The sequence below is a fragment of the Stegastes partitus genome, unplaced genomic scaffold, assembly GCF_000690725.1.
Source record: "Stegastes partitus isolate 25-593 unplaced genomic scaffold, Stegastes_partitus-1.0.2 Scaffold1208, whole genome shotgun sequence".
NCBI classification, from domain to species: Eukaryota; Metazoa; Chordata; class Actinopteri; family Pomacentridae; genus Stegastes; species Stegastes partitus.
Window position 1 is genome coordinate 87,145 of NW_007578939.1, and position 15,444 is coordinate 102,588.

General features: G+C 50.0%; 2 protein-coding genes across 2 annotated transcripts in view; one reads left to right on the top strand and one right to left on the bottom strand.

Annotated features, from left to right (window-relative positions):
- Nucleotides 1-862: 862 nt before the first annotated feature.
- On the bottom strand, nucleotides 863-11,279 carry LOC103368814 (oocyte zinc finger protein XlCOF22-like). The gene is made up of 5 exons (XM_008297304.1): nucleotides 10,883-11,279; nucleotides 9,523-9,653; nucleotides 8,372-8,551; nucleotides 4,162-4,228; nucleotides 863-2,618 (listed from the first exon to the last, which is right to left on the bottom strand). Exons 1-5 carry the CDS (start codon nucleotides 11,169-11,171, stop codon nucleotides 1,738-1,740), a joined length of 1,548 nt encoding a protein of 515 aa, XP_008295526.1. The 5' UTR covers nucleotides 11,172-11,279; the 3' UTR covers nucleotides 863-1,737.
- A 1,359-nt stretch (nucleotides 11,280-12,638) lies between these two features.
- chchd10 (coiled-coil-helix-coiled-coil-helix domain containing 10) overlaps nucleotides 12,639-15,444 on the top strand; it is a 3,813-nt gene continuing 1,007 nt past the window's right edge. The window contains exons 1-2 of the mRNA XM_008297306.1: nucleotides 12,639-12,826; nucleotides 14,354-14,576. Of these exons, the coding sequence (XP_008295528.1) occupies nucleotides 12,786-12,826; nucleotides 14,354-14,576 (264 nt within the window). The 5' untranslated portion in view covers nucleotides 12,639-12,785. The remainder of the gene's footprint in view (nucleotides 12,827-14,353; nucleotides 14,577-15,444) is intronic.

The window sequence follows — 15,444 nt, forward strand, 5'->3', positions numbered from 1 at the left end:
CCTCCCCCTGGATCAGCACCGCTCTCATCTGGACCCGGTGTGAGCATGACGACCATCCATCCACTGGTCGTGTGTGTGTATAAACAACAGCAGAATGTTCTGAACTCGTTCCACATGAGCCTGTTTGTGTGAAAGGGAGAAATCCATTAAATAAATTAAATAATAATACTTTATATATATCAGTATGATTATTGAATTTATTTTATATTCAGTACACGTGAGCCACTACGAGGATTTGGGAGCAGAACAGAACAGAATCAGAACAACTGGGCAGATTCAGGGAGACACTAAATGTGCTTTGCTTGTACTGGAAGTTGGATGAAGGTCATAATCCAGTAAATGTTGTGGATGTTGTCTAACTTAGTATTTCTGATAACAGACCATCATGGTGGAAGGATGTCACAGAGAGGATGTCTCCAGAGTTTCCAGCAGTCATTTCGTATCAGCCAGGATCAACAGAACTGGACTGGACCTGCATCCACGTCTACTGGGAGTCATGCCGGAGCTGCACAGGGATGCTACAGGAAGAGAATTCCTGGTTCCAGGACCTCAGCCAGGCGCTCATCTCTGACCAAAGGGTGGTGGAACCAGCTCAGTTTGATCCCCACATTACAGCTTCCCTGATATGCTGCACTCAGCTGACCAGTCATATGCGCCTGGGTCCAGCCACATCTGGCAGAACCAAAACCCGGGCCTGGGCCTACACCAGGAAGAAGTCAAACCAGAGCCTGAGGAGCATTACACAGGACTGAAAGATTTATCCAGCCACAAACTACTGCTCTTTATGGGAGCAGACCACCAACAGCAGTCTGGCGTTGCAAACAAAAGCTAACCTGAACAAGGAAACACTGGAAGTGACATGTTTGTATTTGAACAAGTTGTATTCGCACAAACACACAATTTAAAAACAGTTCCAGTGACAAATAAAACACACATATCATAAATAAAAACAACAACAAATCATTTCATTTATTTTGATGTGCGTCTAAAGGACAACATGTGTAGTGACACCTGTTAATGCTGGAGGTGTTCTTTCAGTCTGACTGGCTCTAGTTTCAGATCCCCGGTGGGCAGCAGGGGACGGAGCAGGCCCGGCTACAGGGCCGGCGTCCTGTCCAGTCCTATCCTACGCATCCTGTCCTAATGAAGACAGACGACACATGGACGTCTTTAAATGTCGTCCTGATGGGTCAGAAAGTTCCTCCATCCTGCAGAGAATTCAGTCCATCAGTCACGTCTCTTCATGTCATGAACTACACAAAGACTACACTATGACAGACGGGTTTCATGACAACGCTACTCCAAGGATTTTACAGGCACTTTTTAAAACACAATGTTTAGCTGTTTTTGGGATGACATGCAGGAAAGCTCCAGTCTGGCCAGGATTCTAACTTGGACTCGCTGCTGATGGCATGTGTGGTATCTGCCTAAAGACGTGGCTCATCCTACAGACGTGTTGAAATGAATCCAAAGCAGACACAGAGTCACATGGACACACAGCAGCATGAGGAAGCAGTGGACACAGGAGCTGTTCTGGGGCAGAGCTGAGCTGTGACTGAGCTCAGAAGCCCGACTTCTGACCAGTCAAAGACCTCAGCCATCGTATTCAGACTTAGACGTTGTGTTTTCTCTACAGGCAGCCAGGCTGAGTACAGTAGGAGTGTTGGACCTGCATGAGGGGTTGTTCTGTAGCTTCAGGCACATGCAGAGCATTTCCTCGTCCCTCTGCGTCTCCCGCTACTTGGCTGTGTGCAGAGCCTGGTGCCTGATCAGGTTGCTGAGGAAGGAGAAGTTCTTGCCACACTTGGAGCAGTGGAACCTCTTCTCCCCGGTGTGGACGCTCTGGTGGACCTTCAGATTGGTGGAGGTGGAGAACTGCTTCCCGCAGTGAGGGCAGGGGAACGGCCTCTCCCCCGTGTGGACCATCTGGTGGCGCTTCAGGCTGCAGAACTGGCCAAACTTCTTCCCGCACTGGGCACACTGGTACGGCTTCTCTCCAGTGTGGACACGCTCGTGGATGCGGAGCTGACACTGGTGGGCGTAGCGGCGCGAGCAGAAGGTGCAGGCGTAGGGGAGGCAGGGCTGCTGCTGGGACTGTGCTGGGCCCGACTCCGTCTTCTGACTGTCAGAGGCTTGGTAAAGCTGGTCCTGACTGGAGAACTTGTCTGCCTGCTGGATTCCAGACCAGGGATGCTGGGAGTCCACTGTTCCCTTGGCAACGTGATCCCTGTAGGCTGCGTTGCCGTCACACATCACGTCACCGGCTGCTGGCTGGTGGACCTGAACCAACAGCAGCGACTGATACGGTGACCTCACACCGCTGACAGCTTCATCAGCTGCATCGTCTCCAGCTCGTGCAGACGACCACGGTTTGTCCTCCGCTACATGTGAGACTGAGCCGACTGCACTGGACTCAAAGTTAAACACAGGACCGGCCCGGTTCATACTGCTCGGAGGCATTTTAGAACCAGCCGGGAAACCAGAGGCCCGGTTGTGGCTAAATGACGGCTTTGCTGCTTTGAACGTAGAACAAGATGGCTGCTCCATGTCTTCAGGCTGGCTGTTCTCCTGATGTTCCAGCGGTCTTTGGGAGGGACTGGATCTCTTCGGGGTGTCACCTGATGAGCCCACAGCAAAGAAGCAGAGTTAGAAATAAAAATGTGATCTTTTTACAGAGTTCATGTCAGAACTTTCTACTTCACAGTTGATCATGTGGGCTTCAAAGAGTCACACTGAAGGTAGCAGCTGTTCATTTCGACACACAGCTGATGTGGGTACATCATTATATTACAGCTATCATTCAGAACCAGGCCACCAGCTTTAGAGCAGCTGAAGCTTGTCAGGCGCTCCGTGTACCTCTGAATCCCACCTCGAGGCGTCTCTGGCTCCTTCATGTTTTGTTCTGTGGGCTTCTTTTCTCTAATGCAACATAAAGTTATGCACCTCTACGGAAACACCACAACCATGTCTACAAGTTGGGTTTTCTTTTTGGCAGATTGTTAAATTAGAACAGTAAGGCTGAGGGTTCGATCTCTGTGCCAAAGTGTCCTTGGGCAAGACACTGAAGCCTGAGTTGGTCCCACTGGTCGGTGAGCACCTGCATGGCAGCTCTGCTTTGTGGAGCATAGCTCAGCCTAGCAGGGTGCTACATGAAGGCAGGTCATGTTTAATAAGAACGATTCTGATGAAATATCACGATTTTAAAGTTCCCATATCATGCACCTTTTTAGCAAATGGCTTCAAGTCTCACATTCCCCATGTGGCAGCTCAAAACACAGCATTTATTGCTTCTAGCTTTTGCTCGTAGTGACGGTTTGACATGGAAAACATTCAGAACCCAGCTGCTGTCTTTAGCGGGTGTGTGGCGTGTTGGTAGTCAGGGCTGGACATCACCCACATCACGGCAGTCTGCAGGTTTCTACAGCTCCTAATGTTCTATTAATGATGATGAACACACATGCGTCTTTGGTTGTTAACATTTTGATCATGTCATAAATGTATTCATTATATATTTTTATAGATTTTCTCTAAATGTGACAGAATCTGCTGGTTCAAAAATACACAGCAGCATCTTGAATTATGTGATTTGTTTAAATTGTAGAAGGCTGTTCATCATGATTTCTTAGTGGCATGACCTGTGACCAGCTCACTGAGCCACTGATCAGACGTTAGCCGTGGCATTAAAACAGCATTTCATCCACTTCAACTGCGTACTCTTGACCCCTCTGTTGACCCATGGTGAGCCGTTACTGGACTAAAGCGGTGAATAAAGAGCGCAGAAGCTTCACACTAGGAAGAAATACTGATGTAAAATCAAACTACACGTTCTGGGCTCCATGAAGACGACCTGAAGCTCCGAGTGGGGATTCATCTGCTGCTGACTGCACCACCTCCTCCTGCTTTTGGTCACATTGTTGGTTTGTTTTTCTTTTTTAACCAGAATTTATTAAGAGCAACAAACTCTTCAAGTGCATTCTTCCATGACACTTTGCCTACTTTTCCACATGAAGCGTGACAACAGGAGGTGAGCGACGGTTTCCCTTCAGTCACAAACAACAGCTGCGGTGGTGCTCACAGTGCAGGCGGATGTCGCTGCTTGGTGCACGCTGACATTGAAATTTCCACCACAGGACAAGTTGTGACAGAAGAATCAGACGATACCTTGCACTTGGTCCGTCTGTTCCTGGCGGCTGTGAGGGCTGCTTGTGTTTGTCAGACATCCTTGGCCCTGGAAAGAGGAGGAAGGTGTTTAGCTGGCACACAAAACCGACGTCTGACACAGAAATGATGACGGTTTCAGACGGAGTCAACGGGACGACGAGTGGTCAGTACAGAACCACACCATGTTGTAAATGCTGGTTCCAGCTGCATCCTGTCACCTCGTCGAAACAGGAAGTAACGCATTAAAGGACCAAGCACAATGAAAGTCGTTGAAAATATGATTTATTTGCATATTTACAGGTGACTACATGTAGATCTCCTGTTCTTCTTTAGGGAGCTCATAATAAAACATTAAAGCGGTTAGACATGGAGTTAAACAAATGTAATGAAGACATAAAATGACGTGATGACTCCAAACACACAGCTCAGCGACACACCGGAGGTTCAACATGTGGAAACCTGACTCAGGTGTGCTCAGGTGTGCACGCTAGCTCACGTCCTGTATCCGAGTCCAGACACAGGACGCAGCTCAGAGGACGTTCACACGAGTCAGACTCTCATGAGCAAACCAATCATGACACTATGACGAGAACACTCATCATAATTTGGATTTATTAGATGGAAAGTAGAACTTTTATCTGCACTAAAGAACCGCTGGATTATTCCCCAATTTACTGACATCATAGAAAGAAAGAGAACCAAAGGAAGGCATCTCTGCTGCAGCCCTTTGGAGACGTGGATGACAGCACGGCTCACTTTATGGTAAACAGATGGAGATACAGTGGATGTTCAATGTTCTTCACAGCTTCATCCAGACATGACCAGATGTCACAGGAAGAGTTAACATGCTCGGCATCTGGCCCTGGTGCACTGTGACCTTCATCTAACTAGTAATGTGGTCCAGACAGAACCACCTGTCCCTCTGGGTACACCTGGCCAAGGTCAGCCTGCGTGGGGACAGACTGATGAAGTCCACAGAGCTGGGCTGAGGCTGATGTCCTCCCCTTTCACCTGGATGTTTCATGCCACTGGGGAAAGACATGTTAGAAGGATGCTACTGAGATCTGACATCGCCGAGGCCACAGACAGAACAACGAGCAGGTTTCCAGTTCTGCTGATAACATCAGTTTCTGTCAGACTACTGACCGAGGAGCACTGGACGGGATTATCATAAAATAATAGAGAAAAGCTGTGATGGAAGCTGCTCTGAAACTGGACCAGAGCCAGGGGAGAGGAGGAGGATTTAGTGTGACCACCTGTGATCAGAACCAACCACGATGACCCGTTTAAACTGAAGCTCCTCTGCTGAAGATGCCTGAATGTGTCGTGTTGGAGTGCAGCAGAAGAAAAGAGACGTTAAGGATTCACCACAACAGTACCAGGCATGGATGTCATCCATCCATCATCTCTACACCTTTATCCTCATGGGGGGCGGAGCCTATCCCAGCTGACTCAGGGTGAAGGCAGGTTCACCTGGACAGGTAACAGGTGCTAAGCGCTGAGCCACCTGCAGCCCTCAGTGAAAAGTATTTCTGAAAACATTTAGGTGAGGACACCCGGGATCTTCCTGCGTGGAGTCTCCATGTTCTCCCCGTGCAGCGTGGGTTCTCTCCGGGTTCTCCGGCTTCCTCCCACAGTCCAGAAACATGCTGAGGTTAATTGGTGATTGTAAATTGTCCGTAGGTGTGAATGTGAGTGTGCTTGGTTGTCTGTCTCTAAGTGTAGCCCTGTGATAGACTGGTTACCTGTCCAGGTGAACCTGCCTTCACCCTGAGTCAGCTGGGATAGGCTCCGCCCCCTTGTGAGGGTTAAGGTGTAGAGATGATGGATGGATGGTTTTTTATGAATGACCATATTTGGTGACTTCCTGGGACGTCCACCCTGTGCCTCTGGTTGAGGTTGAAGAACCACATGAGCTTTGATGTAGTTTTTGTATCAGTGCCAACATCACCACCTGAAGGAAAACGTCCCTGAACACATGTTCCAGGCTCTTTATAAGCACTTTGCTACGGGTTTGCATTGAAGTCCACACAGATCAGAGCCGGAACCAAGAAGACTGCGACTGGATGTCAGAGCGCTTCGTTAACGCTTCGTTAGTGGCTGTGTGCCGTCACCTCAAACTGAAATGTTTCTAAATAAATGCTTGTTACTTTGTCTTTTATTTATTATAAATTCCTTTTTTTAACCGTAGACAGGAAGTTACCGTATATGGTAACTGCATTAATCTTGATTTGCAACATCTTTTTGTTTTCAAGTCACAAAAGTAAAAATATCTTGAACTATCCTTCAGTAACACGCCAGGGCTGGAATGTTTGTTAGTATTTCAGAGAGCCTTATGAAGGGTTACCTGGGCAGCCAGGTGCTACTCACTGCCATAAAACAAAAACGTGTTTTCAAAAGCTTCATTTAAATATCACTGTGTGTTCATTCCTGTCTCCTGGGGACAATAAGTTGTGCTGACTCAGAGCACCCAGCAGTCGAGTGACCAACCTGGCCTTGCTGTAGGTGACGTCGCCTCTGTCATCTAGTCTCTAGTTATTCCCCGACATACACAACTGCTCCTAAACCGGTTTATATATTGAACCCACAGCATCCCGTTGCTCTAGAACATGGTGGTGTGATGACCATCCTGCCCGAGAGGCTGCAAACTCCAGGCAACCAGGACAGCTGGGCTCCTCATCATAAGAACCATGGTTTGAAACACTGCGTGCTGCTTCAGACATGCACGTCTATATTTCTCTATCTTCATGGTTCATGCATAAAATGCTGCTGAACACCAAACTTCAATCACTTAAACCCAAAAATCTGAAAGAACTAAATCAAAGTTTCTTGATGCCAAGTGCTGTAAAACAAACCCAGTGTGGTCCTGTGTAGAGCTGAACGCAGGCAGCAGCAGCTCCTGTCGTCGCTCTTTTAGCTCTTATTGGTCCTGTGAACAGGAACAATGAGAAACTAAAGCTGAAGCAGGTGCGTTATTAACACTGCATCTGCTGACTTCTACTACAAAAACTAAAACTGCCCCTAAAGCCCCGGGGTGGTGTGCACACTGCTGCCGGCTGGGCACTGATGGGTGTGAACTGTGCTGAGCTGCTTTGTGTCCCAGTCAGCCTGTGCTGTGTGCTGATCATGTACTACAGACACCACTGGTTGACCAGGCCATGAAGCACCTGGCTTTTATTTTTACCTGTTGGTCACCTTTACACAGACTGCTGAGACGTGCTAGCCTCCCTGATGCTGCTCAGTAAACACCAGACGACGGCCTGTTTCTGCAGGTCTCTGTGTAGCCTGGAGTTCAAATCAAAGTGTGTTCAGATGGTGAAAGTCTCACATGTTCTCCTCCATCTTTAGCAGTTTCTAATCAAAAAGTCTTTCACAATAAGGCTGAGGATTAAAAAGCAAACAGCAGGGTGTGTCTTCAGGAAGGCTTCGGAGGAAGATCCGGTCTCTGTGCTCAGTGCTGAAGCTTCTGGTGCCTCTTGAGGTTGCTGGGATGGGAGAAGCGCCGACTGCACACGGAGCAGCTGAACGGCCTCTCTCCGGTGTGCACGTTGCGGTGGATGTCCAGCTGGCTCTGGCAGACAAAACTCTTGCCGCACAGCACGCAGGCGTGGGGCTTCTCTCTGCTGTGCCGGGCCATGTGCTTCTGAAGGTCCGACTCCAGGAAGAAGCGCTTGGTGCAGCTGGTGCAGCCGTACGGACGCTCCATGACGACGGCGTGATAGAAGGCCAGGTGCAGGCTGCTGGACGAGGGCTTCTGGTGGCTGTGGCCGGAGGAGTTACAGTCAGAGGTTCCTGGAGGCTCGTCACATGGACGGATGTGTTCTGCCTGCCCGGACTTGTGTCCTGCTGAGTCTAGCCCAGCACAATGAATCATGGGAGATGTAGTTTCTTCATGTGTGCCCACCTCTCTGGTGTGACCTACATCTGACCACTCACATGCTTCTCCCTCTATGACTATGACCTCAGACGGGGAGGAGCTAGCTAACGCAGCCTGATTAGCTTTGCTTCCGTCCATTACAGCCATGGCGGCGTCGCTGTGTGGGGTGGTGTCAGTGTGAGGATTTAAAAGCTGACTGTGTCCTGTTTTGACATTACTTCCTGATAGCTGCAGCTGGGAGCTGTGGGAAGCGCTGCTGCTGCTGCTGCTGCTGCTGCTGTCAGTTTCAGCTGTCCTGCCGACAACAAAGGTGACGATGTCAGATCCACTGACCTCCGTTTCACTGTGGCGTCTGGGGTTTTTCAAGACGGCAGTGAGCGGCGTGTCGGTGCCGACGTCCCCTCTGGTGCTGATGCAGGGATCTGGCGGCGCTCCCTGGTTGGCGGGTCCAGTCTCCAAACCTCCCTCCACCTTCACGATCAGCAGCTCCCCCTCCTCCTCAGGCTCTGCTGACTGAGAGGACAAACCGACTCAAAATGATGCTTTAAATGGTTCTACAATAACTCATCATGAAACCCTGATCAGAACACGCCTGATGTCTGCTCAGTGCTTCAAAGGTGCAGTAAAGTACAAGAAGAGGCTTAAAGTCTTCAGGCTGGACGGCTCGCTGTGAAACAGACACAGAGGATCATCTCACACCAACGAACCAAACCTGCTTCACTTCATGTCTTAGATGTTCTGGAAAAGTGCACAGAACCTGGCTTCATCTGATGATAAATGTTTTACAGTAATCACAGTTTGTTTTACCCAAAAGAAGAATATTTATTTTTTAGAAATTACCATCATCACAAGTTTCCATCTTCTTGTCACCACATGTTGACTCTGTGTGGTAACAGCAGCTGGTTTAGTTCATGCAGTCGAAGCGCCGACGAGTCCTACAGCTCACGGATTAACAACCGGACTCCAACAGTCCAGCATATGTATAACCAGACCCGTTATGTGACACTGTAGTACGTGATCGCCTTATCCCTACAATCAGAGCAGACAAATGAACCCAACCAACCGTAGAACCCGGTTCTCATGGTGTTTGTCATCTTACTTTGGGTCCCTCCCTCCACTGATGCCTTTCATGTGACCGGATCGTATCGCTGAACACTGAAGCTCTGAGGCACTCTGGTTTCTACAGCAAACCCAAAACCATCCTAAAACATGATCAGCAGCTTGTGGTGGTTGTGCACACGTCACAGGTTTGATGCCGTGACCATCTACAGGCCTCATAACGGCATCAGCTGATTCATAACATGTGGTCCGGGTCAGGGTTTGGCCGGGTTCTCCTTCCCATGTCTGACTCTATAAGAATGTCCCCTTTGCGGTGACGCTACAAACACACCTCCTACTACGGCAGAACCCTGAATCAGGGCTCTGATGAGGACGCTGGTCTGGAGTCAGCGGACTGTGGAACAGCGACTGTAAAAACAAGCTACCTCAGTCTTGGTGGTGGTGACGACCTCCTGATCAGGATCCTGGTCCAAGTCAATGGGCTGGATCTTCTGGACAGACTGCTGCGCCCCTGGACCTCGGTTCAGAAACCTGGTCCTACCCTGCAGAGAAGGGCCTGATGGGATATCAGAAGGAGAACAAAGAGCCACTGATTAGTCCAGCTGCATCCATGACTGTCTGCACACAGACAACACAGCGAGTCCGCAGATGTTCTAGAGCTGGAAACACCCCAGCAGCACCGACCCGAGGCCTGTCAGGGCCACCTGATCGGACCTAAAGCTGTATCTATGTATGGGCTGAAAGGCGGTTTATATCTTGATATGTTTCCACAAAGCGTCCTAGATGTCCAGGTTTGGGTCAGAGCCACGTGTGCTGTTGGTCTAAAACGGACCCGCATGCTGGGCTCAGAGAAAATGAAATCATCGAAGACAGTAGTAGAAGTATTTCAAAGCCCCGTCAGGCCCACAGAGTGGGCGGACGTCATCTTTCTGATGTCCTCCAGTCTGCTGGGCTGCTTCCTGAGAAGGGAGGAGAACACAGGCCCAACAGAACCGGAGGGGTCCACACACTGAGACATGCTTAGAATCAGCCTCCATCCACACAGAGACAGCAGGGGCGTCCTCTGCCACCCACCCACCATCAGGGCTTCTCCTGCTAACATCTCCATCAGAGGAGCAGACAGAGGTGGGTCTGTTGGCACCTGCTGACCCGTTGCTGTACTGAAGAGCAACCTACGTCCAGAAGGTCCAGACCGGTCTGCATTCCCACAGACGGAGCAGCTCGGCGCCGGTACCAGTCTGCATGGTGGGATGTTTGGTTGTTCAAAGAAGGAAACACTCTGGTGCTCAAACCATTAGTTCTGCTGCACACGGCCCGGTGCAGGCTGGACGGCAGCGGTCCTCACACTGGGGGTCGGGGCCCCCATGGGGTCCTAGGATAACTTCAGGGGCTCAACAGATCCTTGTAAATAAATAAGTAAATAAATAAAGGCTCCACTGATCAGATCAGCGTCACCACATCTGTCAACATGAAACTTCTTCCATCCCTGAACCACTGCTTCATATGACCTGATATCATCATCATCATTATTATTATTATTATTATTATTATTATTCTGTTTTGCTCTTTTTAAATTATTTCACTTTGTTTTTCGTTCTTTTCATTTGTTCTAAATAAATGCATCCATTCATTCAAAGGAAACCGTGAAGAGCTGAACTAACTCCTCCTGATGAGACCTCCGGACTGGGCTCACCAACACACACGTTTGTTAGAGAACCGCTGCTGTCCAGGACCTTTCCGAACCTCCCGTCCCCCGGTACCGGTACCGGTGTCGCTGCTGCCTACCTGCCAGCGGGTCCCTGCCCTGCCGGTTGAGGAGGCGGACTCCGGGGAAGCGGCTGCCGCCGGAGCCCTCCGGACCCCGCACCCGCTCCGCTCGGTACCGGGCGATCTGCAGCTCCAGCAGCTTGATCTTCCTCCGCAGGAAGTCGTTCTCCTTCTGGCTCCGGGACATCTCCAGATGGACCACCGCGTAGCCGTCGTCCACCACTTTGCAGATCTCCGCCACGGCCGCGTTGGCCAGAACCTCCATGATGGAGGCGATCTGAGAGTGGAAGTCCACGGCGCTGGACATGGCGGCGGCCGGACTCCACCCGCGGCCTGACAGGACGAACAAGCGGACGCTGGTGCTGGAAGCGGTTCTGACGACTGTAAACCCGCCGCAGCGCTATCTGGACCGCATGCCGAGGCGGTTCTCCTTCACGAGTAACGGAGGGAGGCTCTTGAACCAGGCCCGGGAAGTCTTTGTTGTATGACGAGCGCAGAGCAGCTCTACTTCTGGGCAGGATTAGTGGACAGTAGGACCCAGGAGCGCCCCCTGCGTCCAGGAGCGGAGCTGCAAGGCTGCAAAGAGGCAGGCCAGTTCACCTGGAGAGCCGAACCGGTACCAGAGGTCAGTCACACAAAACCACAAGAAGACAGATCAAATCAGTCCACAGAACATAAACACAATCATTAATTAATGACATTAAAATCAAGGAGGCAGATAAATTCACCCAGAAAAACATAAATATAATCATCAATTAGAAGAGTCCAGATCAATACTTCCAGCTGTCTTACGCACAGCTGAACAGAACTGTTGTCAGCCTGGATGTGAACATCGACAGAGTTAAGGCCCGTCTCACATCTTCTGAAGTCCACTTCCAGGTTTTAGCTGCATGAACCTGAAACGCAGCCTCAGCGTGTCTGGTTCAGTTTAATAAGTCTGATGGAGAATAAAACGCTGACACAGAAACCAAACACCCAGGGACATCCTTTATTCTACAGCTGCATCAGAGGAACTTACACGTGTTAGACATTAGTTGTGTGATCATCATTATCACATAGAAAGAGGCTTAGACTGACTTATTGAGCCCAGAGCGAAATCCAGGTGTTCCAGCAGTAGGACTGTTCAGCAGAGGAGCGAACAAAGCAAAAGGACAACACCGAATATTAGGGCATAAAGGTTCCATAAAATAAGATACAAATATGGAAAATATCATATAGAAGAAAGTCAGCAAAATCTACAAGAGCAGATAAGAGAGATTCAGAAATGTGCAGATGAAAGGCTGACAAGCACAGAACCAGGTGGAGGTGATGGAACACGTGCACACAGTCCAGCAGCAGCATTTAGAACAAGTTAAAGTCCACGAGGAATCTGAAAGTGAAATGCACCACCAGACATCTGTACACGAACCTGCAGTGTGACATCGTGGTGGACGAGGTGGATGAGGTCCAGTGCAAAGATCTCCAAAAAACATTCAGTTTAACGCTGGATCCAAACAAAGAATCTGTAAGCACACTGACAACAGGCCCTGCAGGTGAATAAACGAGCCTCATTCACCAAACTGTGCAGTTATTACACGCAATGACCTTTTTATTACACACATGTGAACCGTACAAAACAAAAGAAGAAAGGGATTGTTTGGTTTGTCAGCTGTATTGGTGCTCACTACCATGATGAACACCGACATGTTTCCACCACGTCTTGGTGTTGCGATGCCCCTCCGGCCCGGCAGGGGGCGCTCAGCTCCCTCCCTGCAGCCAGCGCAGTCCTCACACGCACAGCAGAAGAGGACACGTCTGCGTGGATCTGCCGGCTGGCCGCAGTCCGCCGGGTGACCCTGTCAGTGCCGCAGAACTTTCTGGAAGCAACGACCGAGCTTTGCTGCTCCATTCATCCAACAGCGCGTGCTGTGTGACCCCAGAAATGGCTCGAGGAAGCCGCAGCCGTCCCTCAGCGCCGGCCAGGTAAACACACTGCAACACCTGCTTTAACACACCTTATTGTGCACGTGAGGTGCTGCGTGCGAAGGGACAGCACGGTGCCAGTACAGCTCGGGTTCGGACTTACACAGACCCAAACCCAGGAAAGGTAAAGTCCAGGTGCTTAGTTTTCACTGCTGCGTCATGATGGGTCGTTGTTGCGTCACTGAGACCTTGTTGGTCCAAGTTGGGTTCTGCCAAGGTCACCAGGTGGAGGCGGGCTGTCCGGTGGAGGGACGGCGGGGGGCAGCTGCTGCGTTCTCATAGAGCTGGTGGCACTTTTTAAATTTATTATTTTTATTATTATTATTGTTGTTGTTATTATTATTATTATTATTATTGTTGTTATTATCATTATTAGGCGCAGTCGTGGTATTGTTAGTATTATTATTCTATTTTTATTTAATTTTAAAATGTAGTTATTATTATTTTTACTCGTGTGTTTTTTATTTTGACTGAAACATGATGAGTCCAGTGTGACTGTAACCTGAGAGTCTGACCCACTGAGGGAGTCTCATGGCCACAGGATGGCAGGAATGATTTCCTGTGGGGGGACGAGTCTGGGACTAGATGAGCTCCTGTGGCTGACCAGCATGTCCTGGAGTGGGTGGGAGGCATGGTCCAAGAGGACCTGGACAGCATCCTCCTCTCAGACACCATGGTCAGAGTCCGTCTCCACCCCCACAGCGCCACTGGCCCTGCAGATGAGTTTGTTCAGTCTGCTGGCTTGTACCACCCTCAGCCCACTGACTGGCCTCCACAGAACATCCTGAACATAGTCCTGCAGATACTGAAGGACGTCGGCTGCCTCAGAAACCAGAGCCGACCCTGAGATGGTTTAACCAGACGTGGGTGAGGTCAGCTGAGGTATCAGTGACTGCACTCGGCTGTGGCGTCTGTGAACAGGCTGCAGCGATGTGGATGACATCACAAGACGCCGTTGCGTTGGCAGGAACATAAACATCACAACATGAGAAAACTCAGAATTGCGCCACCTGTTGTGAACTGGAACGGCGAGCCCTCCTCCCTCGCCTTTAGCGCCCCTGGTGCAGTTCCTGTCGGCCCAGTCTGGCAGCCCTCCATGGAACCGCTGTCATCAGGAATGTCCTGGTGCAGCCAAAGCCAGCCCTTTGTCTCCTGGCCAGCGCCATAAGCTCCTCCATCTGATCAGCCAGAGACCTCACCGTCCCCATGATCAAAGCTGCAGGACCTGACGGGATAACGGGCTGTGTCCTGGAAACCTGTGCCAACCAGCTGCACCGGTGTTCACCGAAATATTCAGCCAAGTTCACACTGGGAGTAGGGCACGGCACAAAGGGCTGAGCAGAGGGGTTTTAGAAAAGAAAAGATGGGAGGGAGTTTGAAACTTTGGGTTTTCCTTTTGGCGTGCTTGGAGCATGTGCTGCTGCTGGTCTGATGGGCGTGGCTTAGGACAGAGTGGGAGGGACAAGCTGCAGGAGGAGGCCGTGTTTAAAGTGCACAAGAAATGGACTGTTTCTGATTTGTTCGTAGCCCGACTCCAACCCATGCTCCTGCACCTGCTCATTCACCTCCTGCCTCGCTGGCTCCAGCTCCGGCTCCATCCCAGGGGCCCGGCCTCATGGCCCAGATGGCCACCACAGCTGCTGGGGTGGCAGTAGGTTCGGCTGTGGGCCACGTCCTTGGCAGCACCCTCACAGGAGCGTTTGGCGGCGGTGGCAGCAGCAGCCCAGAGCCAGCCAAGCCTACGCATCAGGTAAGACCTGGAGTGGGCTCAGTCCAGAAGATTAGAGTAGCTGAGTAACCAATAGGAGCTGGACTTTACACTTTTCAAACATTACTGGGTTGGACTTCAGTCTGACTCATCCTATAGGTCAGGAAGTGCTGTGGCCACAGTCTGAGGCCCGTACAGAACCGCTGATCAGGCACTGATATTATTATAGAAAGAGAGGGTACTTGCTGCTTAGTTTGTATCTGGTCATCACTGGATGTTCTGCCCTCACTGGTTAACTCACAGCTGTGCAGATAGAGTCCTGACGGGTGGGATGGCTTCTGTAATGAGACGTGGCCTTCAGTCATCAATGGAGGGAAACTACAAATAAAACTGAAATAAACAATATTTAGAGTGCATCCTGGTGTGCATGTACATAAACTAAACCGTCCTGAACACAAATGTTGGCTGACATGAGCTAAACATGCATAAATTTGATGGCTAGAAACATAAACTTATATGAAATACAGCCTTAAAGGACTGCTGTTAACATACAGGACCTATAAACGATGCTCACGGTGAGCCACTACTGTCAGCCACTACTCAACACGTGTTTCCATGTAACTCAGTAAACACAACAGACAGATACTACAGCGCCTCCTGCTGGCGGGGAAGAGGCTGTGTCAGCATGCATCAGACTGTCTGTCCACCGTCACCACAGGAGGAAAAAGCTCTAAAACATGTTGTTGCCTGAGCTCGTTATCCAGCCTCAGGCATCCATGACAGAGGCTGAAACATGTTGTTGCTCTGTGTTCTTTACGTTGTTTGGTTTTATTTTTATGGGCTTTTGCCTTCATTCAGCAGTGCAGTGAAGAGAGACAGGAAAGGCGGGAGTCGAACCCACGATCGCTGC